Here is a 24,735-nt window from a genome sequence, read left to right on the forward strand (position 1 = left end):
TCTACATATTTGAGTTGTTTGCCATGCTTGGTAAGTCATTTTTTCAAAGATTGTTTCAATTATTATTATGAGCTTTTACTTCTGTGGCTCTTTGGAGTTGAGACAAAGCTGTGTGAAAGGCATTAGCCATGTTGCTCGCTGATAGCATAATATTCTGTTTTAGCTAGCTGAAAGGTATTGTTTGCGGGCAAATACCACAGCCTTGAAAAAAAGCTTGCATGTGAATTTTCAGTCAAACTTTTGGTCAAACACACCTAAAACAATGTGTAGAATGTGAAATGTTGGTATAATGGTGCTACTTGAAGCCTGAAACCGATCGCCCATAAAAAATAAAATAAAAAAATAAATAAATTTAAAAAAAAAACACGAGCAAACAGCAGTAGCTGACGTCCTGACTGGATTCTACGTTAGCATAGATCCCTCCAGAGTTTTGTGCACACGGTTTAGGTAAAAATGAAAAAGGTTGAGGTTTTACATTTAGTTCAGTATACCTGTTGTCTGTGTCCTTGTCTTTTGGGAAAATACTTTACACAAGTAATGGCTCAAAGAGGATTCCTTTTTTTTTTTTTTACTGTGCTGCAATTGTTTACTGGATTATTTGTGCCATTAATTAGTGTCAACTAATTTTTATTCAATCTCCACACAGGATATGCTTGTGAAGATGGAATATGGGGGAGAGCAGAAGTGCGTTGAAGTTCCACAAAGGGATGAATGAAGGACATGCATATTGTATTGAAGAAATAAGTGATGAGAATGCTGTTATTTGCATTTACCATGTCAGACCTTTTGATAAACAAAATTCTAATGAAAGTGAGAACATGTATACTGTTACATCTTTCAGAAAATGTTTTGAAATTGTGGTGCACAGTTCAGAATAAATGTTTTTCAAAAACCATTGCATCTTTTTAGTAAATGTTTATTTCCAAAAGAAATTTCTAGAAATTCAGAACAGTAAAATTCCCGCTTTTTAGAATGAATCAGAAGATAACTCTTACGTAGTTAAACTAAAATACTCTTTGAGAGTTAATATATAAACTCTTAACACCAAGTGTTAAATTATCAACTCCAGACAGATTTGGTGTTTAACACTAAATCAGAGTTAACGTACCAACTCTCCAAAAAGAGTTAAATTAACACTCTCTGGTGTGGACCCATATAGACACTTTAATAGTGTTGAAGTCAAATCCGACAGTGTTAATTTGGACATGCTGGATTTGCTGTGTAGTGTGTAGTTAGTGTGTAGTTAGTGTATAGTTAGTGTGTAGTTAGTGTGTAGTGTAGTCAATAGTTTTGTTGTGTGTCAGAACAATGAGGCGACTGCTGAGTGTTACAGGCCTGACAGCAGTGATACATCTCCTGCTGTCAGGCCTGCAGGTATCAGGTGTTGTTCTCCTTCATCTCATAGTGGACACAAATTATTTTTGGAGCGGCACAAATAATTTGTGTGGCATCAGATTTGATGCAGAACAGCTGATTGTTCTGTAAATAGTTTGAAATGTTTGTTTAAAAAAACGCCTTGGCTGCATTTTTAGGTAAACAGCTGCAAAAACTTTGTTGTTTGTATAACAAACAACAACGTTACTTTTTTGAAGAAGTAACTATATAATTAATTGCCCAACATTGGTCATTATTTACTGTATTCTGCAGACCGAGTTACAGACTCTCTCCCAGACCACAGACTCAGACTCATAATACAAGTCAGAGCTTTACAGGGAGTGCAGAATTATTAGGCAAGTTATATTTTTGAGGAATAATGTTATTATTGAACAACAACCATGTTCTCAATGAACCCAAAAAACTCATTAATATCAAAGCTGAATGTTTTTGGAAGTAGTTTTTAGTTTGTTTTTAGTTTTAGCTATTTTAGGGGGATATCTGTGTGTGCAGGTGACTATTACTGTGCATAATTATTAGGCAACGTAACAAAAAACAAATATATACCCATTTCAATTATTTATTTTTACCAGTGAAACCAATATAACATCTCCACATTCACAAATATACATTTCTGACATTCAAAAACAAAACAAAAACAAATCAGCGACCAATATAGCCACCTTTCTTTGCAAGGACACTCAAAAGCCTGCCATCCATGGATTCTGTCAGTGTTTTGATCTGTTCACCATCAACATTGCGTGCAGCAGCAACCACAGCCTCCCAGACACTGTTCAGAGAGGTGTACTGTTTTCCCTCCTTGTAAATCTCACATTTGATGATGGACCACAGGTTCTCAATGGGGTTCAGATCAGGTGAACAAGGAGGCCATGTCATTAGTTTTTCTTCTTTTATACCCTTTCTTGCCAGCCACGCTGTGGAGTACTTGGACGCGTGTGATGGAGCATTGTCCTGCATGAAAATCATGTTTTTCTTGAAGGATGCAGACTTCTTCCTGTACCACTGCTTGAAGAAGGTGTCTTCCAGAAACTGGCAGGACTGGGAGTTGAGCTTGACTCCATCCTCAACCCGAAAAGGCCCCACAAGCTCATCTTTGATGATACCAGCCCAAACCAGTACTCCACCTCCACCTTGCTGGCGTCTGAGTGGGACTGGAGCTCTCTGCCCTTTACCAATCCAGCCACGGGCCCATCCATCTGGCCCATCAAGACTCACTCTCATTTCATCAGTCCATAAAACCTTAGAAAAACCAGTCTTGAGATATTTCTTGGCCCAGTCTTGACGTTTCAGCTTGTGTGTCTTGTTCAGTGGTGGTCATCTTTCAGCCTTTCTTACCTTGGCCATGTCTCTGAGTATTGCACACCTTGTGCTTTTGGGCACTCCAGTGATGTTGCAGCAAAGTATTGAGTTGTATTTTTGTTATTGACCAAATACTTATTTTCCACCCTAATTTACAAATAAATTCTTTACAAATCCTACCATGTGGATTCATGGATTTTTTTTTCACATTCTGTCTCTCACAGTTGAAGTGTACCTCTGGTGCAAATTACTGACCTCTGTCATCATTTTAGGTGGGGGAACTTGCACAATCAGTGGCTGACTAAATACTTTTTTGCCCCACTGTACCTGATCTCGGTGTTCGCGGCAGGTGTGTTGGGTGAGTGGTTTGTGGGCAAACTTTTCTGTTGACCGTCATTTTTTGGCACACCTTGTAATCCATGCGCTATTTGTAAATTGATTGAAAGCGCAAACGCTTGTTTTTGTTTTGTTCCTAAAATAAATGTGCAAAGTACAAGTACGACTCATTATGGATTATTGGAGGCGCGTCACAGGGACACAACCAACTCAGCCGGCCGCGGCTTTATTTATGTATGAAAGTTGCAACAATTGGAGTTCAAGTTATTTTTACTTCCAATAGTGTTAACATACTACAGGTCATGAACAAGATTTTATTTTTAATTTTCATTGTAAGTGGGCTGAAGCAGTTAATTAAAAGTAGTCTAACATAAATGCTGTAATTTGATTATTTTAATAAACATGTAACTTGGATGGATTGGATGCTGGCGTGACCACAGTGCACACGTCTGCTGTCGCTCACAGTGGTCCAAGGGACGCTCAGAGAGTTTGTGTGTTCACTCAGACACGTGAAACATTAGAGGGAACATTGGTTACAACCGACCCGATCTGGCTTTTCTGGAACATAAATCTGGCAGTCATCTGCATACCAGTGAAAATATATTCTGTGTCTCCTAAAAACTGAGCCCAAGGGAAGTAAATAAAGCGAAAGCAGGATAGGGCCCAGAATGGAACCCTGTGGTACTCCATGAGACAGCGGAGCACTTTCCTAGGCAAACTGACAAGGATCGATCTGTTAAGTAAGACCTGAACCATTTCAGAGCCACACCTGTTATACCGACACTGCTCCAAACACGAGATTAAAATTTCATGGTCTACAGTGTCAAATGCAGCAGTTAAATCGTGTAAAATACGAATGACACTTTCACCAGAATCACATGATAAAAATATATCATTAAAAGTTCTTAAGAGTGATGATTCAGTGCTATGCATTGCTTTAAAACCGGACTGGAAAATCTCCTGAACATTTTGTGCATTCAAGTACAGGATCAATTGGTTATATGCTACTTTTTCCAAGACTTTAGATAAAAAGGGCAGCTTAGATATTGGTCTAAAGTTTTCAAAACCGGATTTGTATCTAGCCCAGGTTTCTTAAGAAGTGGTTGCACAATTGTATCTTTGAAATTCTTTGGAACCACACCTGAGGTAAGGCTGCTATTTAAAATGGTTAAAACAGTTGAACCTGTGGTAGAAAACCACTTCTTTCAGAAAACGGGGAGGGGTGGCATCGTAGGGCGAGCCTACAGGCTTTAGATGATCCACCACCTCCTGTAGCTGAGCAAGAGTAACCGACTCAAACTGTTGAAAGACAGCCGAGCAAATTGGAGGATCAGAGGCGTCAGATGTGGGCAAAATAATCCGCGCCCTAGCCGAAGCTACCTTGTTTATAAAGAAGTGCAGAAACTTTTCACACATTTCATGTGAAGGCTCAAAACTGAAAAGTGATTAAAATGGTCTCAATTGACTTAAACAATATATGTGGTTTCCGATAATTTATCAAAATAATGTTAGCGAAGTATTTCCGCTTTGCTTCTTTTACTGTGAACTTATATAAGGCCCAGCGCTCTCATTTTGCAAAGAGACCTGTAAGTTATCTTTTTTCCATCTCCGCTCAGCCCTACGACATTCACGCCTCGCAGCGCGGGCTTCATCGTTCAACCGGGGTTCAAGCTTTGTCTTAACATGCCTGATTTTTAGAAGGGCAACAATATCCAAGTTTTCCTTTATTTTTAATCACAGTGAGGTTATGAAGTAATGTATGAACCTGACGTATGATAATATTTATCTCTACAGAGGAAACATCCATCGAAGATTGAGCAGTACAATATCACTGTGGCATCAACATCTCATCAGCGAAAGACCACAGCCACACCAAACAAGCTCTCAGCAAATACGCAAGCCAAGTTACCAGACCTGATGTTGAGAGCTGCAAACAAACATGTTCCACAAGTAACTGTTGACAGCTTGTCATCAATTTCATATGTGAGGGTCTACAGCCATTTGCAGTGGTAGAACAGCCATCTTTCAAAGAATTGGTTACCACATTACAACCTCAAGTCATCTCCAGACCCGCTGTCCGTGCCAGAATCTGTGAAGCTGCTGATCACATGAAGATGACTTTGGTTGCAGCATTCGATAAAGTCAAATTTGTTGCTACCACTACTGATTGTTGGTCAGCTCATCAGAAAAGTTACCTTGGAGTCACATGCCATTGGATAGAGGAAGAGTCTGCAGCATCAGCATGCAAAAGATTGAGAGGGTCTCACACATTTGACTTGCTTGCTGGTGCGCTTGATGATATCCATTGTCAATACAAGATTAGAGGCAAAGTTGTAAGAACCACAACTGATAATGGATCCAACTCTGTCAAGGCCTTCCACATGTTTGGGGCACAAAATGATGCAGATGAAGCTGAAGATGAAGCAGACCCAGAAACTCTTGACCTGACTGACCATATTGACTACCATGAGGCAAGTGCAATTCTTGATGAAGACTCTGGTTTGGAGTATCAACTCCCGCCTCATCAGCGATGTGCATGTCACCTGCTAAACCTTGTGGCAACATCTGACGCTGCCCTAGCAGAGAGCATGAGTGACACCTACAAGAGGCTCTCCCGTGCAACCTTTGCAAAATGCCAGGCCATTTGGAACAAAACTGGCCGGTCTCATTTGGCTAATGAAGTGGTAGAGGACAAGTGTGAGCTACAGATCATTCGTCCCAATGCAACACGGTGGAATTCAACCTACCTTGCCATTGACAGGATAATGCGCATCATTGATGAGAAGGAGGAAGATGCCATCAGGAGCATTTGTGAGTTCAAGGTGAAAATGTGAGTAAAATTGGACACCTACCAATATGGTTGCAAATTTTGTGAATTTTCCTTAATGGATGGTTAAAAACGTGAGCAGACTCTTAATATTAAATCAGAAGATCCCTATTATAGTCATGGTGGGTTTTGTTGTTGTGTCTTACAGGTTGAGTCCTGCAGAAGTTGCATTCCTAAGGGAGTACTGTACCACCATGAAGCCACTGGTGAAAGCTGCAAACATCCTTCAGTCTGAGTCCACTTCCTTTATGGGATGGCTCCTGCCAGTAATCCAACAACTACTGTCCAAACTTAGCAGGCTGGAGACATCAAGCACGACATGCGTGCCACTCATCAGAGCCCTGCAAAATGGCCTTCAAAAGCGTTTTGGACGATGATGGAGGATCCAGAGTTGGCTGCAGCTGCAGTCCTCTTACCCAAGTTCAAGACTTCCTGGACTGACAGAGCAGATGTAATAGAGGCTGGTAAGGATTCATGTGATCCCATTTTTGTGTATTTTTACATTTGAACACATGCTTAAGTGAGTATTTCACCTAATACGTTGTAAGTTATTGATGGTCTGTCCTGAATACTAAACAATCCTTTTTGAGAATTTGCCGATTTTAAATTTGTGTTCAGGAATAATCACTGAAATTTAAATAACAAAATTGTGTTATCTACTTGCAATTACAGCCTTGACATGCATCAAACAACATCTTGAAACGACGGAGCATGAGAGTGAGGATCAGCAAAGAGTCATCTGATGAAGATGAATTCTTCTCCAGACCAAAGTGCAGCTGAGCTTGATGGTTATCTTGCTTATGCCACAGACACCATGGAGCTGCTGCACTCCTCAGCCATCAAAAGCCTCTCTCTTAAACTGAACACAGCTCTGCCTGCTTCTGCTGCGTGTGAACGACTTTTTAGCTGTGCTGGTTTACTCTTCACAGCCAAACGAAGTCGGATTGCCTCTGTTAATTTAGAAAACCAGCTCTTGCTGAAACTGAACAAAAGGTTCAGAAAGTAAAGTGTGAAAGAAATGCTAAGACTTTAAGACACTTACCTGCCTGTTGTTCAGTGTATGGGGAAAAGTTTAAACGGTTCTACGCATGTTCAGAAACATTTTTGTCATTGTTTTAACAAACAAAATTCCTCCTTTTATATCTACATTTATTTACAAAACAAGTTACCTTTCTATACCTTGTTCATCTGAGAAATGTGCTTTGAACATAAATATTTATACTGGTGAATCGAGTCGAATGCCTGCTATTGACGACAGAATAAAACATCAGTCTGTTAAAAAGTTATTAATACTTACAGTAGTTTTTGAGAAGAGTACTTTGTACTTTTACTCAAGTATTTTTTTAACACCAGTACTTTTACTTGTAATTGAGTACAACTTAACCAGTGTAACAGTACTTGTACTTGAGTGAGTACTCTTTCCACCTCTGATTGCTAGTGATACTCAGGTCTATCTTATAAAGTCCTTTTTTTATTTAGACCTGGTTTAATTCTGGTATAGATTCAGTTGAATATTTGTATATAATCCCTGCAGCTGTCAGACTCTATAGCAGGGGTCACCAGCCTTTCTTAAAACTGAGAGCTAGATAAAACTGTGAACAGTTCATCTTTAGTTATATGATAATATATCTTGATATGCTGTCTTATCACAGGTTAATTTTTCAAAACAGGCCTGGGTCGTGTAGCAGCCAACAACTCCTCCAGAGAGGCCGTCCTGGTGAGGGAGAGGTTCAGGGCCCACTTCTCGGTGGAGGGGGCAGCGTCTTGGCAGCCAAAAGAAGCCCGTTTGAAGTCCCAGCAACTTCCCCACAACGGCTCTGAGCCACCCACAAACCTCTGAAGAGCGTTCCTGCCTGTTTTTAAATATTCTTAATAAATGGAGGTTGACTCCAAAATAAACTAACCTCTCTTTATTCTTTTAAATAATTGGTCTTCACTATGTTCCTATATAGCAGTATATTTTTTCATTAGTATAACATGAGATAAATTCTACATGTTTCAAGCTGTGTGCCAATATTTGCTGTGTAGTTGAACTGAGACATTAGTCATTAAAATTTTTTATTTGAAATAATATTAAAATTCTCAAACAGAAACACATTAAACATAAATATATCAAATATAAGTATTTACAGAGAGACAGGAATAAAAAGGACCCAGCTTAAAGTGTTAGAGCTTCAGGGAGAAGGAGGAGAAAACTACGAACATTGTTTCTGCCCTGCAGAGCTGCTGCCTCATCAGAAAACTACTGATCGCTCGGGTCCAATGTTTCCAAATTTAACACAGCTTAGCTGTTTTCAAAAACTAATTTCTAAATTTGAAATTTCACTAATACTCGTATCTGAGGCGGCATGCTCTCCAGAGCAGGAACAAGGCTGAGGAGGAAATGCTCCGTTGGAGACTGGTGTGGCCTCTTCAGGGACACCAGGATGGCCAGGTGATCACAAGGGGCGAGTAAAAAGTTATCAGTGCTGCGGTACATCTGATGCTACAATTACATAGCTGTGGGTGCGGCACATATTGAATGAAGAATGAAGGGCTTTGGCTGGACCTGCCCCTTTGACCTAGGTCAGAGCCACGTCACCAGGCTCCTGATTGGTTGTCGCGGCGCGACTTCACGCTGGAGTTCAGATTTTTCCAACTCGAGCGGTTGACACGATATGCGCGAATGCACAAAATGCACCACACAAACTGACGTGTGTATTTTTATTCGCGCGTTAAACGCGTCAGTTGCGCTACTAGGACACGCGACCACCACGTTTTCGTGGGAACCCCAGTCGCGCTTCATTACGCTTCTCCATTGACTTTACTCTGGTCGCGTCTATCGCGTTCGGTGTGAACGCACCGTTAGCTCTTTGGAGACTGACAGACGTCACTGACCTTGTTTCTTTGCTGTTTCACTCAAATCATATTTTTTTAAAAGCATTTTGTAGTTCATTCGGTTTTCTTTGGCTATTATTAGAATTTTATTGACATTTAAGTGTGACAAATCTACCAAAACCTAAGTTTTGTTTCCATTTATTTATTGATTGATTTATCAAGAATGTTTATAATTCTGTGGTATAGAAACATTGGAGAAGTTGAAGCTATAATGTTGTCCACCAACAGGGGGTGGTAGGGGACTGGATGAAGTGCTGAGGCCAGAGTATCATATATCACAAATTTAGAAGCCCAACAGTGGGTCTCTATGAAGCCAAAGTTCAGAGGTCAAAACTTTTCTGTTGTGATTCATTGGACTATTGATATGATTGCTGATATAGTAGACCATTTGTGTCGGTGCAACAGTTTAACTAGAATACATTTGCAGTGAGCATCTTTTGCAAATATATTAAAATGCTATTAAGTTTAAATTTGTGGTGTTAGGTCAGCTGGTGTTTCTAAATTGTTACCTGTTACTTTGACCAGGGCTGGACTGGGACAAAAAATGGGCCCGGGCATTTTGACTAGAGACCAGGTATTATAGGAAAAGCCATAAAGCCTTTGAATGAAAACGGACGCTGTTGTGACAGTGATGTACACTGTCTTGTTGGTATATGTATGATTTATATACATTGTATGTCAGATAAAAACTTTGGTTGCAAGATTCAGATGATTATTTAATAAAAGTGAAACGTTTTAAATGAGAATAAGAAAGAAAAGTATGTCTTTGTGCCCCCTTTTCCTGTTAATGCCCTACCTGCCCCCCTGGCAAAAACTTTGCTAGATCCGCCCCTGCACAGTTACCAGCTGTCAGCTACATAGAAAAGGATCCTGGTGTTATTTGTCTCTCAGAAACAGTTCATAACTTCAACTCATTCAGAAAGAGCCGGTTCTCTAAAAAGAGCCGGAAATCCCATCACTAGCGCCTATGGCCAGTCCAGCTATCCGGTCGTTAAGTGATGACGTGACGAATCCTACTTCCGGGTCTAAAGTAGTCTGCGTTTAATATGGCTTTTGTGTTGTTAACATGTTTAATGTTTTGTATTTTCTTCTATTTGATCTCAAAAAGCTCCTAAAACAGTCAGTGATCACTGTTGACATCCCTCAGCTTTTATTACCACTAATCATTTATTTAAGCTCAGTTTTTAAAACCTTAGGATGTAACTACAGCCCAGCCCATGCAGCAGTATATGAATGACTAACCTCGTATTGTGGATGGATTATCTCAGTTGTTCTCCTTTTTTTTTTTTTTTTTTCTTTGCCTGTCCCGTTTGGCTCTTTTGCATCAGAATTGTTGTCTAAAGGCAAAGAAAGATGCCCAACGGATTTACTTTACCAAATTGACCATCCCAGCCTTGCCGTAATGGTCCATTTGATTCACCTTTTATTGTTTATTTTATTTTCACTTACTGAATACGGGACAGACTTGACTGGGGGAAAGAAGGGGAGAAAGAAAGAGGGAAAGAGAAACAGCTGAGAAGAGGGACGGGGGAGAAGGGCAAAAGACAAAAACCAACAGAACGGGCAGAGAAAAAAAAATGCATATATCAATCACCTGGGTCACCTGCTGAGAAAGAAAAAAGAAAGCAAGCAGAAGAGAACAAGAGTAATAGAATAAACAACATCACAATGATATATGGGAATATGACAGTAAATACTAAATATTAAACATTATTGTGCAGCACATAAGATCAACAGAACACAGTGTGCTTTGAGGTAGGAGCCAAAAAGGGTGTAGTTTGTGGGTGTGATCACCCGTGTGTACACCTGTGAGCATGGACGCGCTTGTTTTTAAAAGGTTCCTTCATGTAATGATCTGCTAGAGAGTGTGGGGGGGCCACAGCCCCGTCCTCCAGGGCATGAAGCAGGTATGGAGGAGATCAAAACTCCAGACATCCAGAGGCCCCCAGAGCACAAGAGACCAAGGAAGACCAACAGAGGGGCAGCTGCGCCACTGTCCCAGAAAGAGCTGAGGAGAGTCCCAGATGAGGGCTCACTCAGCAGCCGCGGAGCAGAAGCCAGGGGGAGTTGCAGTGACGCGCCCGTGAGCTCCGCCGGCAGCCAGCCGTGCCTGAGTGACCGAGCCCCAGGCCGAGAGGCCGGGGGCACCCCACCTCCGAAGTGGCCCGAGCGAGCCCCAGGCTCCAGGCCCCGATAAGCGGCCGCCAAGGAGTGAGCCGGTGTGTACCCGGACGCCCATCCCCGGACACAAAGAACCACCAACGCACCGATGTCTGAGGGGGTCTGCCACTGGCAGGGGAAGTGGTGGTAGGGGGAGATAGGCCTCCAAACCTTGGAGGGCCTGAGATGTCCCCAGAGAGGTGGCGCCTGACACCCAACCTGACATATAGACACAGACATACAGGCACACACAGATACAAACATCCATTCCCACCCTCATGCTCTCATATGCACTTACTCCACACTCAACCAACGTGGAGACAGACATAAAGAGACGCTGTACACACGATCACACTCCCCAAGCGTACTCTAAGCCCCGGGTCTAGGTACCCTTGCCCCTGGAGGGGGAACTGCACCCAGACCCAGGTGGTGTTACCCTTTTCCCTGCGGTGGGGGGAGGCAGACCGCCCCGACTCCGCAGCAGCAGGAAGGCTCCACACTCCAGACCGCAGTCGGACGGCCAACTCCTCCTCCTAGCCCCCCCGCTCCAGCAGGTCGCAGAGAATGGGGGTGGGAGAAGACTCCAAACCTCCCTCCACCCGCTCATTGTAGTGTTGATGCATGTGTGTTCTAAGGTGCATTTAAAACCCAGGAGGGCATGGAGCTACCTGCCAGAGAGCAGCAGGTAAGCGCATGGTCCCTCCTGCTAGCCCTCAATGTCTACGTGTATTTAACCTTGAGAGGTGGGCAACGACGCCAGGGGTGGGGTGTACACCCTGATGGTACTTTGGACTCCGTGTATCGTGCCCACCCCCAAGATCCTATATGTATGTGTAATGAGAGTGTGAGTAATGTGAATGTCTAAGTTGTGGGATAAAATTGAGGCAGAGGCAGCCAGAAGGGGACAGAGGGGAGGGGGGGGGTTGTTCTCCTGGCTGAAGTTTGGTCCTTTTACAGCATCCTGCCATGCGATTACATTTGTTCCTGACCACCGAGAACACTCACGTTAACTTTTATCGAGTGGAAAAAAGTTAGCTTGTTTATATTATGCTAACATAGCTGTGTCGCTAGCGGTCATGTAGCACATCATTATATAGCAGCTAGCCAAACTTCAGTAACCCTACAAACGTCACTGCTGTTTAGTTTTCTGTCTTCATTTATGTTGGAAGTGACAGCAGAGCTGTATGGTTTTTTTTATTTTTATTTAATTGACATTTTGGAATCACTATACAATACCATCAACTTCAGCAATTTTTCAGTACATATATATATTTTTTTCCCTATATTTAAACAACTAAAATAAGAATGAAAGAAGAAGAAGAGAAAGAAAAGAAAAGAAAAAGAAGCAAAACAGGAAACAATAAATAAATAAAAAATACATAAGGAAAAAGGAAAGAAAAATAAATAAATAAATGTAGGGAGTGTGTTTTTGTTTCCATTAATGTAACTAATATTTCGTCTAGTCTTCTAGTAGTTAACAAAGTCAAAATCTAAAGCAAAAGCAAAAACTGGCCTGCGTTTTTTAATGTAGTCTATCCATTTCTTCCATCGTGATACAAACAGGTCCCTCTTGTAGTTCACATCTGCTGTCATTTTCTCCATTCTGTAAATGCCCATTGTGATGTTCATCCACATGTTCATAGTTGGGCTCTCTGAAGAAAGCCATTTTTTTGTGATGGCTTTTTTGCCTGCTGCCAGTAAAATATTAAACAAGTATTTATTGTTCTTTGTCCATCCTTCTGGCATAAGTCCAAAAACATAGTTTTACTTTCCAAAGGTAAATATCTTCCAAATGTCTCTTGTATTGCTGCATGTATTCCCTTCCAACAAGTTTTAATAACATGACAGTCCCAGAAAATATGATAGTGATTTGCATTTGTATTTCCACAATTTCTCCAGCAAGTGGGAGGCTTACCTTCATAGTGAGATTTTTGGTGAGGTGTAATAAAATATCTTATCAGGCTTTTCCACCCAAATTCCCTCCAGCTCTGTGAGCTGCTACATTTCCATTGATATGCCCATATTGTTGTCCATTCTTCCTCCTTTATTCCTCCCTCCATTTCCCAATTTGCTTTGCTATATAAGGTTGAGTGTAATTTCATATTTGTTAATCCTTTATAGAGGTCACCTATAATACCTCTATTTTTATTTGAACTGCCCTTTTAAATACGTCTAGCAGCTGTTTACTTAATCCAGCCTTAGCTTTTAGCTTTTTATTGACAAAATGCCTCATCTGTAGATATCTATAAAAATCCTGTGTTTCTAATGAATATTTATCTTTCATTTTATCAAAACTAATTAGTCTAATTAGAGCTATACGTTTTAATTTGTTTCCAAAACCCCGCAGTCAGGACATGCTATATTGTATTTAGATAGAAGCTAGCGAGCTAACTCCCTGCTAACTTCTAACTCCGTTAAATGTCATAAATTCCGTTTTCATGGATGCCTGGATGTTAAACTCAATTGTTACACCTGGTAGAGCAGAACGCTGATCATTTTATTAAAGATGAAAGACTTTAGACAGTTTTTCAACTCTCAGTAATGCCACAGTGATCGTTTGATATATGGACCTGCAGCGGAGTTTAGACCCAGACACGGCTAGTGACGTCAGACTTAACGACCGGATGACTCTGACTCTGTTTCACGTGCCCACCCCCCCCCCGGCTGGATGGTTGGACGGGATTGGAACAAGTTGAAGCTATACTGTTGTCCACCACCAGAGGGTAATGTTTGACCGGATTAAAATGACGAGGCCAAAGTGCCACATCACAAGTTTTGAAGAATTCAACAGCACGTCTTTATAGTTAAAAATTCCAGGTGCAGGTGTGGTTCTCAACTGGCTTGTTGGTCTAGGGGTATGATTCTCGCTTTGGGTGCGAGAGGTCCCAGGTTCAAATCCCGGAAGAGCCCTTACTTTTTCTTCTTTCTTTTTTACAAAGACAGACTGTTGATAATCACTTTATGAAAACACACAACAACAGAAATCATTACTTTTCTCATGCAGTTGGACTTGACTTTTGTGACTGTGAAGAGAGTTATTTAACATATTTAATTATTCTCTAACCACACAGAACTTATCAGTACTTCTAAATTAGAAATTTAGAAAATAGAAATTTAGAAGTAAGTGGTTAAAAAATATGTATATTGCTTACAAATTTTGAGTGGAAAATTTGATGAGGAGTTAAGTTATTAAGTTTTTCTTCAATTTTTAAAGTTCAAAAACCAAGTGGCAAAGTTATTATAGATGTTTTTTCATGGTTGTGTTTTGTTTTACGTGTTAGTGTAATTCATTTATGATATTATGTATGTAAAAAGTGCAGATGTAACAAGCTTAAGTTTCCGCCTACACCTTTTCAATGAAAAATCTGAGATTGTCCCACTGAATTGAATCCTTAGTTGTCAGAATGTATTGTAACGTTCACAAGAACCAGACGGTTGGGGTCTCAGTTTGTCCGTTTATTCGGCACATAAGCCAGCGGGTTGTTAACTCAGGGGGAAGCGCTCTCGAACTACACCTCTCTTCAGCCTGGCACACACACAGAACAACCAGGTCCCCCCACCCCTTCCTGTACACCACCCTCACTACTTCCTGCAGCCCAACCAAACATGAATCTTAAAGGAACAACAACAGTGTGCAGAGAAAACCAACATGTCACTGTCCAGTAACACTTAACCATCGTTACAGTATTTATTTATTTACTAAAACGCCTGTTGTTGTTGTTGTTGTTGGTGGTGGTGGGATTTTATTTTATTTTTTAAACTACTAATAAAATAAACGTAGAGACACCGTGGGCCGATCATGTGGTAGTCCTTAGGAGCACAGAATTCTGATCTGATCCCCATTTGGACAGGTGATGAGATAGTTTTGACTGACAGGCTGGTAGAAGAGTTTAGGCAGAAGTCTCTGTGGACCATGATGTTCACAGACAACATTGTTATCTGTAGTGATAGTCTGGAGGGGTAGAGGTGTGCCGTGGAATCAAAGTCAGTAGAAACGAAACAGAACACACACGTGTGTGAGGCAGGTAGAGTGTGTTAAGATGAGCGTCAGGGGTGATTGGTAACAGTAGTGAAATAGACCGTTTGCAAGATGGTAGTGAGACTTGTTGTGATATGTGGCAGTAGAAATATGAAAAAAGACAGGCGGATGAGTTGGAGGTGGCAGAATTGAGATAGTAAGATTATGAGTGGGAGTGACAAGACAAGATTAAAAATGAGTATATTAGAGGTCCAATACATCCACAGTCCCGCCTCTGCACAAGGATCTTGAAGATGGAGCTCCCAAACTGAAGGAATAGAGGAAGATAGCAAAGCAGGTTCGTGGATATATTGAAGAAGGACATGAAGTGGGTTGAGGTGACACAATATTAGGAAGAGGTTAAGATGAAGGAAGGTGATCTGTTGAAAGAAGAAGAAGAAATGCATTTTTCTTCCATGTATAGCAACATTAGCCCACTGCAACTCTGAGTTGTGTAATTTATTTTGAAAACAGCAGACCGGATGTTGGCAGCTAGTCGACTTCCTGTGGCCGTGTTATCATTTTATCCAGGTAGCTCATTTGCGACTGGATTCTTTGGAACAAAAATCGAAGTTTTGCTGCTAACGCGTGGGCCTGGTACGTTTGTCACAAATTAGTGATGTCTTTTGTTGTTGGGCCGTCAGTAGTTTGGACTTGTTTCCTGCGAGTTCCAAGACATCGACGTTAATGTCAGCTAGTTGTGCTAGCTTTCCATGCGTTTAAGTCCAATATTTCTTTCAGCAGAAAGCACCATGCCATACTTGGTGTTTATGCAGGGCTTACGACGTGTGAAGGTGTCGGGTGTGGTGTCTTATGGTTGGTTAAATGCCATTCTTCTGGAGCAAACGACGGGGAGATTAGCCAGATGAAAAGCTTTAGCTTGCGACTCCTTGTTGCTAGGCAACGGAAGTCGCCTGTGGCTGGCTGAGCTAAAGCCTGTAATTACATTAGTGTGGCAAAGTTACTCATCACCTTTTGCTTATTTTTAGGCAACCTTCTCGTCTTGTGTGTGAGATATTTGATTCTCAGTAAGTTCTCATCTCTATATTAAGACCAGAGTAAGCATCATGCTGGTCCCCATATTCACTCTGAAGCTGAACCACAAGATTAACCCTCGCATGGTGACTATTGGGCAGTTTGATGGGGTTCATCCATGCCTTACTGCCGCCACGCAGGCTGGAAAGGTGAGGGAAATAAATGTTTGCAAAATCCTCACAGTTATGTGATAAATATCATCCATGCTGTAGGAAAATTACTATCATGTTTTTGTGACCCGATGAGAGTGAAAACAGCCAAGTATTTGCCCTCTTCATGATTTCTTTTTTGATCGTACTTGTCACAGTTACCTGGTTCACGCTAATAGCTAATTTTAATGTTAGACAATTAGAACCTCAGTAAATACAAAATGCAGTTTTCAAATGATGATTTCATTTACCCAAACTTATCTGGCTCTGTGTGGAAAAGAACTGCTGACTCTCTGGAGCATTTGGCAGTTCCCTACTCTCTTGTTGTCTTTCTCATTAAAAGGTTTTCATTCACAACCCCCACACCCGTGGCCAGAGACCTGTGGCTCACCGACTGAGCCAGAGTGCCCAAGACTCTGACATTTCTCTGCTCAACATCAATCAGGCAGTCACCTGTTTGGCTGCAGGAAGACTGGGACCAAATACTACTGGGGACACACTGTTGGTGGGATCCCAGACAAACCTGTTGGCTTATGATGTCCATGACAATGCTGACATATTTTACAGAGAGGTGAGTAAAGTCAGGAAAAATATTGGAACTGGGTCTCCAAAAGTTGATTCTGTTCATCTGGACGCAGCGTTTTGTGGGAGAAACGTTTCGTCACTCATCCAGGCGACTTCTTCAGTCTCAGCTGACTGCAGGTGTCAATCTCATAAACAGGACATTTGCATAATGACTGAAACCAGCCCACTGAAGGAACAATGGGCTGGGAGGTCAGTTCCTTAATCTTAATTATGCAAATTCTCATGACCATTGATCAACAACCACTGATCAATAACCACTGATCAATGGCCATGAGTACCATTCACAGAGAGTTGGGGAATGGCTGCAATCACAGCATTGTAAGATGGTGACAGATGTACCCTTAGGCCCCCTCCTCGAATCAGGAGGTTTCAGTCATTATGCAAATGTCCTGTTTATAAGATTGGGGAGACCTGCAGTCAGCTGAGACTGAAGACGTCACCTGGATGAGTGACGAAACGTTTCTCCCACAAAACGCTGCGTCCAGATGAACAGAATCAACTTTTGGAGATTTACTTTCCTGGATGATTGAGAATGCATCAAGACATTGGAACTGGGTGTTGTGACTTGTGTTATTCTATATTTAAATCAGGATTCAAACAATTCTTAATTAGTTCTGTTGATTTCAGCTTTTTTATATGTAATTTGGTTTAAAAAGTGACAGAATTACTGATTAATCCAGCTGACGCCACAACCTGACTGACTCAGCTAATTATACAGTTGTGACAAGTAAAAATCTCTGCTTCATAGTAGAGGTGGGAATCACCAAACATGCCACGATACGATATTATCACAATACTTAACGCACGATACGATATTATTGCAATTTTTTAAAAAATTTTGCGATATTCAGATTCTGTACATGAAGGTAAACTTCATCAATATTCATTTTATCTAATATCAAAGTCTCGCACTCAGTCTTTCTCTCGTTTCAGTTTTATTGTTGACAAACTTAAACGGTTTGTATTACAGTCTAGTCCAACTTAACTGAATGCAACCATCTGGTACAATTACAGCTATTCTGAACTATGCAATTTATGAAAACTATGCAGCCCCTTCAGCAACTGAAGAATTTGAAAGTAAATTAAAACAAAATATAATTTTGCATTAAATAAAAAAGTTTTACACTTAATTAAAATAAAACATGTCTTAAATTAAAATAAGTAAACTGTCATGTTTATTGCTGCCAAAAACAAGTTAAACACATTTGGACAGTGAAGGAATGTCAGGATTCTTGCTCAGAAAAAGGATCAACATGCTCTGAAGTCAGAGCACAAAAACCTTTTTGTAACAAAATATCGATTTCTGCTGTCCCTGTATCGATACATTATTAGCAAACAAAATATCACGATACTACACAGTATCGATTTTTTCCCCCACCGCTACTTCATAGTAACAGTCACAAAATGAAAAGTGGCTCGATTATAAATGCTTTGCCCAAAACGATGTGAAGCTGGCTTGTATTTAAACGTGCTTCTTCTCTGTGTGCAGGTGACAGATGGAGCTAATGCCATCGCGTTGGGGAAACTTGGGGACATCCCCTCTCCTCTTGCTATCATTGGAGGGAACTGTGCCTTGCAAGGCTTTGACTATCAGGGCAATGACCACTTTTGGACGGTAAGAAAATCTGGTTTTCTTGGTCTAAAATCATGAATGTTTACATATTTTTCACATATTTATAAAAAAATTGTGCTCCACTTGATCTTAAACTACATCTTCTTAGGTCACTGGAGATAATGTCAGGTCTCTGGTGCTCTGTGACTTCACTGGAGATGGAAAAAACGAGGTAAGTCTTGACTGCCCAGTAGTCGGGGAGCTTTCCACTTAACACACTACAATTTCAGTAACAGAGCATCTTACAGTTCTGTTATAAATATAGGTATGAAATTAATTCATACAAATATGACTGGAGGGTCTTTAACTTACAATACAAACTGCCCTGAGGTGACTGTTGTTGTCATTTGGTGCCATATAAATAAAGCTGGCTGTTGTTGCTGTTGTACTCACAGCTCCTGGTGGGGTCTGAGGATTTTGACATCAGAGTGTTCAAAGAGGATGAACTTGTGTCAGAGATGACTGAGAATGAGGTAAAATGAGGGTGCAATGCGTAGCTTGGTAACTGCTAGCTTGATCATGTTGTGTTACATGTTTTTAATGTGCTTTGTGCACAAGAAGCAATAATAAAACACTTTGCACTTGTAGCACTAATGTGTTGTACAATTTCTTATCTGTGTGTCTTGCTCCAACAGACAGTAACATCTTTGTGCCATATGCACGGCAGCAGGTTTGGTTATGCTCTGGCTAATGGCACTGTCGGTGTGTATGACCGCGCTGCCCGCTACTGGAGAATCAAGGTACCGTAATCATCTTCATACGTTCTTCATTTCTTTGGCGTCTCTCCTTCTTTTCATTTTGTTTTTGTACTTTTTATGTTTCCTAAAAGTTCAAAACTTTGAGATTATTCTGCAATAAACATTTAATTAATCCAAATGTTCTTGTTTTTTTCAATTCATTTATAACCAGATAATGTCAAACTGTATCTGTTCTGTGAATGTGGTTTAGATGAGATAGATCTTTATTGTCACTGTTACAAGAACAATGGACGGCAGTTTGGCATCTCTCCATTAGCAATATGTAGATTTGTTACATTAAAGTTACTTTAGAATAAAAGATGCACAGATATATACAGTTGGTGGTGCACATTGAGTAAGAGGTAGGAATGTCGGTTGCATTATACTATAATAAGTCTGCTTTATAAATACAGGTAGGAATGTTATTTATAACTACAGTGAAAATGTAAATAAATGTTAGCAGCACAGTTAACCTTGAGTCAGGGTGGAGGTGGGGCATGTTTGACAGCGTGCGGGTAAAACCCTTTATTGAGTCTGTTTGTCTTTGACCTGATCGACCTGTAGCCTTTACTGGGGGGTCCAGAGTGCCATGATGATACTGACTCTCCGCTCAAGTCTGCCAGTATAAATGTCTCTGACGGGGATTAGTGTAGTAGTAACAAATACTACTTGTAACATGACTAATAGTCATTTGTAGGACGTCCATGAACGATGGAACCCTCTCAGTGTTACCTTTCACAGCATGAAGATTTAGGGACAGTAGTGCATTGCTCACCTGCAGTTTGAACCTGATGAGTAAAGACAGTTTTGGCTGGGATTAAATGTAAATAATTCAGTTCTCTACTGTGTAATGTGCTCTTTTCTCCTCACTTAGTCCAAGAATCATGCAATGAGCATCTTTGCATTTGACTTGAATGCCGATGGGGTTGTGGAGCTCATCACTGGTTGGTCCAATGGAAAGGTGAGTACACAACTGTTATCCACAAACTACTTCTTACTGTTTTAACATGGGATTTTTTCAAAATGATTTTGTGGGACAACAACTGGCAAGGATTCGGTGTGCTTTTTATGTCAGATTGACGCTCGCAGCGACCGCACTGGTGAGGTCATTTTCAAAGACAACTTCTCTTCTTCTGTGGCTGGAGTAGTGGAGGGAGACTACAGGCTGGATGGACAGAAACAACTCATCTGCACCTCTACAGAAGGAGAAGGTAAGTCTGTGTGTGAGAACTGGTTGAAAATGGACATTTGTACATTTCCTTGTGTGTTTTCTGTGAACACGGACAAGCCAGGTATAATTTCAAAGACTGACACTGTGAGCTCATAAGAGGATGTTGCTATACTTGTCAATGTGTTTGTAGTTCGTGGTTATCTGCCAGCCAGTAAAGACCTAAAAGGGAATCTCATGGACACGAGTGCCGAGCAGGACCTTGTTCGAGAGCTCAGCCAGCGCAGACAGAATCTGCTGCTGGAGCTTCGCAACTACGAGGAGAATGCCAAGGTGATTTATTCAGTCACAATAAACTGACGGGGATTTAAGAGGCACGCATCTGGTGATGTTTGTGGGTTCTACATTTCAGCAGGCACACAGTGGCTTTACATTTATGGTACCAATAATTTAAAAAGCTCTTCTTAAACGTTAACGAAAGATCTTTATAAAAACCCTAGAACTGGAGCACACTGCTTTGCAGACAGGCGCCACTACAGTTTAACATGCACCTTTGAGGCAGCTGTTTGTAATTGTGTTAAAGAGTTTTTGTTATTGATTTATCCATGTTAATAAAAAGTCTGATCTGTGGAAGCAACGTTTCTGATCGAATGTAGTCACAACTGTGTGTTCTGAAAGAATTTCTGGGCTCAGCCTGTGTGAGGAGTCATAAACTCTGCTCTTATTTCAGGGTGTGTCAGAGACACACAGTGGGATGGGAGTCATACCAGCCAACACTCAGCTCCAGACAGCACTGTCAGTGAAAGCTGCTACAGAGACCCAGAAGGCTCATGTGGAGCTCAGCATTTCAACACCAAATGGTAGAGTTGGTTAGCGCGTCTCACCGTTTATTGAGTGTTTGCGTATAAGTTGCTGAGTCTCTCCTTGATCTTTTACAGAGACTGTTATCCGTGCAGTGCTCATCTTTGCAGAAGGCATATTTGAGGGTGAGAGTCACGTTGTCCACCCCAGTGCTCAAAGCCTGTCTGGTTGTGTCAGAGTCCCCATTGTGCCCCCAAAGGATATACCAGTGGATCTGCACATCAAAGCCTTTGTTGGAGGGAGAACTAGGTAAGCTCTGCGAGTAATGAGTCTTTTTCTAATGCAGTTAACAACGCCGCTCTCATTCTCACGTCATCCTGTTCTTTTCGTCCTCGTTAGCACTCAGTTCCACGTGTTTGAAATCACTCGTCAGCTGCCTCGTTTCTCCATGTACGACCTCGCTGTCGACTCGTCGGCTGCACAGCCCACAGGGAGGGTCGCCTTCAGCATCAACGATCGACAGCAGAGGGTAGGCTGTCGCACGATCATCTGCATTTATAAAATCTAATTCTGCTCCGTATGTTAATACATGTTTAATGTTGCACTTTTTTTATCCTGTTTTGAGCCAGCTGCAGTGAAATGTCCTTCCTTGTACACTTGCTGTATATTGAATGATTATAAATGTGTCTCCTGTTTAATCCTCGGCTCTGTGTCATTGTGTTCTTGTGTAGGTGGTGATGTGGCTGAATCAGAATTTCCTGCTTCCAGAGGGAGAGGAGAGTCCCGATGTTACCTTCAGTTCACTAAGAGGTGGGGGGCTGTTGTCCTTCAGCATGGCCAGCAGTGGACAGGTACACATCAACACTGCTGTGTGAAAAATATACAATACAATAAAATATCCACAGCACTCATTTGTTTCTTATATGAACTTAGAGACTTGCTCTGTCATTAGTTTATATGTATTTTAAGAACAATAATAATTTGTAATGTGTCCAATCAGATCACCATAAGAACTGATGATATTGACCTAGCAGGAGATCTGATCCAATCATTAGCCTCCTTCCTGGCAATTGAGGACCTGTCAGCAGAAGCGGACTTCCCCACATATTTTGAGGAGCTACACACTACGCTCACTGAGGTTTGGCTCAGGTTTCATCTGCTCTCTGTCAAACGTTCAGGACAGCCTGGGTCAGTAGCAATAAAAGTCCAAATTCTTGAGATTAGAAGGTGTGGACCAAAACTTTAGTCCCTGTAGTCTATCTCCTAAACTGGGCAAGTCATACACTACAGGCCAAAAATAGGTCAGCTGAATTTAAGGTGACCTGTACGTTTAAATGTGTTTCCTAGGTGGACGAGTTCCATTCTGTCCACCAGAAACTAACTGCAGCTATGGCTGACCACTCCAACTACATTAGAAACATGCTGGTGCAAGCAGAGGACGCGCGCCTAATGGGTGACATGTGAGTTATCTCAGTAGTTTACTTCGTAATACTTGCAGCCATATTGCTACATTATTGTTGAATTATCTGGACTTGTATGTGCAGCACAGTGGCGCGGTGGTTAGCACTGTTGCTGCACAGCAAGAAGGTCCTGAGTTCAATTCCACCGTCTCCACCACCTGTGTAGAGTTCGCATGTTCTCCTCGTGTTTGCGTGGGTTCTCTCCGGGTACTCCGGCTTACTTAATTGAATGTGAGTGTGAATTGTTGTCTGTCTCTGTATGTTAGCCTGATGACAGCTGGGATAGGCTCCAGCAACCCTTAAAAGGATAAGCGGAAGCGAATGGATGTATGTGCCCTGAAAGGCGTGTGTTTCATTCACTGCAGCCTGGGTTCTCTCTCTTTGTTGTGAGCAGTTTGATTTATTTATTCGTGTTTTTATTCCCCTACAGGTAAACATATCTAATAGTTTTGGTGATCTAGCTTCAGGAATTTACTAATGATACGAGTCCTTTATTAAGGTGATAGTTATTATTCTCTCACTGATGCGTTCAAAAAGCGCGGCAAACAGAAATCCATAAATGGATCAGAGGACTGACGGCACTGACCGAGACGATGGCGGTAGTCAAGCGCTGCACCGAGGCAGCGTTACATTTCCAGGGACGTGCACGTCAGATAACGGCATAGGTTATGGCGTAGGGTTGCACAGGGGTTTGCAGTCTTGACATACCTACAGCATAGATTTAACGCAGAAGAATAAAACCTGTTACAGTATCATTTCATTCATGTCAGTTCTTCTATCATGAAACTGCAAAAACTTCCTTCTTTTCCTCACATCTTTGTTCGTTTCCACCGTAGGACAACTATGAAGAAGCGCTACAGAGAGCTGTATGATCTAAACCGGGATCTAATCAATGAGTACAAGATCCGCTCAAACAACCACAATGCTCTTCTGGCTTGTCTCAAGTCTGTCAACCAAGCCATACAGCGAGCCGGCAGGCTTCGAGGTAAGTCTGACAAGCACTACTTCTTAACATAGCAGCACTGTTTGTTAACTACCTCCAATTGAACCAGGGGAGAAGATGATATATTAAGCGTATCTGCCTCTGTGTATGCTTCTCTGCAGTGGGTAAGCCCAAGAACCAAGTGATCTCTGCCTGTCGAGACGCCATCAAAAGCAATAACGTCAACGCGCTTTTCAGGATCATGAGGGCTGGCACCGCATCCTCCTGAGAGTGGAAGGATGAGGGACGCGGGAGCGGACTAGAGAAGTTTACAGTCAGCACGTGTAATAACTGTAATGAGGCCAGCGAGTACGTTTGGAGCAAGAACAGCAGGAGATAGGCAGAGACACTGAAGCGGCCTTAATCCACGACTCAGTTTTAAGCAACATTTGGCACCAGCTTCTTGAAATTGGAATTCAGCCAACACAAATATAATGGTGACCTCAGACTTTGTGCAAAATTGTCGGGCTGATTGGAAGGGCTTCAGCTAGTGCGCTGGAGTTTACCTAAATCACTAACCTGCGTGAGCAGCCATTTACTCACTTTAGTCAGAAGTTAAGACAAACAGAAGGACTCGAGTATGACGCCAATTTCATGCATTTGTGGTGACCTGTCCCAGACAGTCTGAGAAAACGAGTGTGCCGGTTTCATTCAGCTGACCGTAAAGTCACCGGTGGCATGGACCTTCACGCTCGGCCTCGGCTCTCAGCTGCTGCGTGTTCGTGTGGCATTTGTAGCCAAAGAAAACTGTCTAACTTGTTTACTTTTTGTAGACTGTATTCAGAAAGTGCACATGTAACTTTGTGTTTGTGGAAAAATTGTTATTAAATTACATTTTAAACATTTATAACTTTTGGCTGATTTTTTTTACAGTACCTATAAAGGGAGGGTTTATTTCTAGATGGATTTGAGACGTTTATATCAAATCAAAAGAGAGCAGGTAAACATTTTAAATACTGATGTGTTTAGACAAATGCTCCAACATTATTTAGTCTGCTTTACAGGCAAGTTTCCAAAAACATGAATAAATAAACATGGTGTGGTAAGCCCCGCCCTCTGTTCAAAGATGGTCGCTCACAGTGGACGTAGGCTGTATCCCAACTCAGGGGCTGTGTCCCAATTAAGAGTCCGCACGCTTGAAGTACGCATTTTAAGTGCGGTTACGTCACCGCCACGCGACGACGGCTGTCCCAATTTTTTTTTATTTTTTATATGAACTTTATTTAGAGCAATAACAATGACAATCTCAAAGAGACAAGCGACATATTAAATCAATCAGAACAGAATCACATCT

At 41.5% G+C, this 24,735-nt stretch overlaps 1 protein-coding gene across 2 annotated transcripts; it reads left to right on the forward strand.

Annotated features, from left to right (window-relative positions):
• The first annotated feature begins 15,438 nt into the window (after positions 1–15,438).
• On the forward strand, positions 15,439–24,036 carry bbs2 (Bardet-Biedl syndrome 2). Of its 2 annotated transcripts, XM_085357163.1 has the most exons (18): positions 15,439–15,509; positions 15,965–16,096; positions 16,440–16,667; positions 18,171–18,296; positions 18,403–18,465; positions 18,689–18,766; positions 18,929–19,033; positions 19,905–19,991; positions 20,106–20,241; positions 20,392–20,531; positions 20,929–21,058; positions 21,137–21,308; positions 21,399–21,528; positions 21,731–21,850; positions 22,000–22,137; positions 22,347–22,459; positions 23,296–23,444; positions 23,564–24,036. In XM_085357163.1, exons 2-18 carry the CDS (start codon positions 15,980–15,982, stop codon positions 23,668–23,670), a joined length of 2,139 nt encoding a protein of 712 aa, XP_085213289.1. In that variant the 5' UTR covers positions 15,439–15,509; positions 15,965–15,979; the 3' UTR covers positions 23,671–24,036. The 2 variants fall into 2 exon arrangements, with proteins under 2 accessions (XP_085213289.1, XP_085213290.1); XM_085357164.1 differs by lacking the exon at positions 15,439–15,509 and having other exon boundaries at positions 15,956–16,096.
• The last annotated feature ends 699 nt before the right edge of the window (positions 24,037–24,735 follow it).

Source organism: Diplotaxodon limnothrissa, linkage group LG7 (assembly GCF_057381915.1).
Source record: "Diplotaxodon limnothrissa isolate DT_005_m linkage group LG7, D_limnothrissa_male_GT1.1, whole genome shotgun sequence".
Classification (NCBI taxonomy): Eukaryota; Metazoa; Chordata; class Actinopteri; order Cichliformes; family Cichlidae; genus Diplotaxodon; species Diplotaxodon limnothrissa.

What these genes read in the sequence shown, in the direction of transcription:
- bbs2 (XM_085357163.1), top strand. Translation starts at nt 15,980, where the DNA reads ATGCTGGTCCCCATATTCACTCTGAAGCTGAACCACAAGATTAACCCT. An exon ending in GCAATGACCACTTTTGGACG is followed by an intron (nt 18,297 to 18,402) that starts GTAAGAAAATCT and finishes ACATCTTCTTAG; the next exon opens with GTCACTGGAGATAATGTCAG. An exon ending in GCATGGCCAGCAGTGGACAG is followed by an intron (nt 21,851 to 21,999) that starts GTACACATCAAC and finishes GTGTCCAATCAG; the next exon opens with ATCACCATAAGAACTGATGA.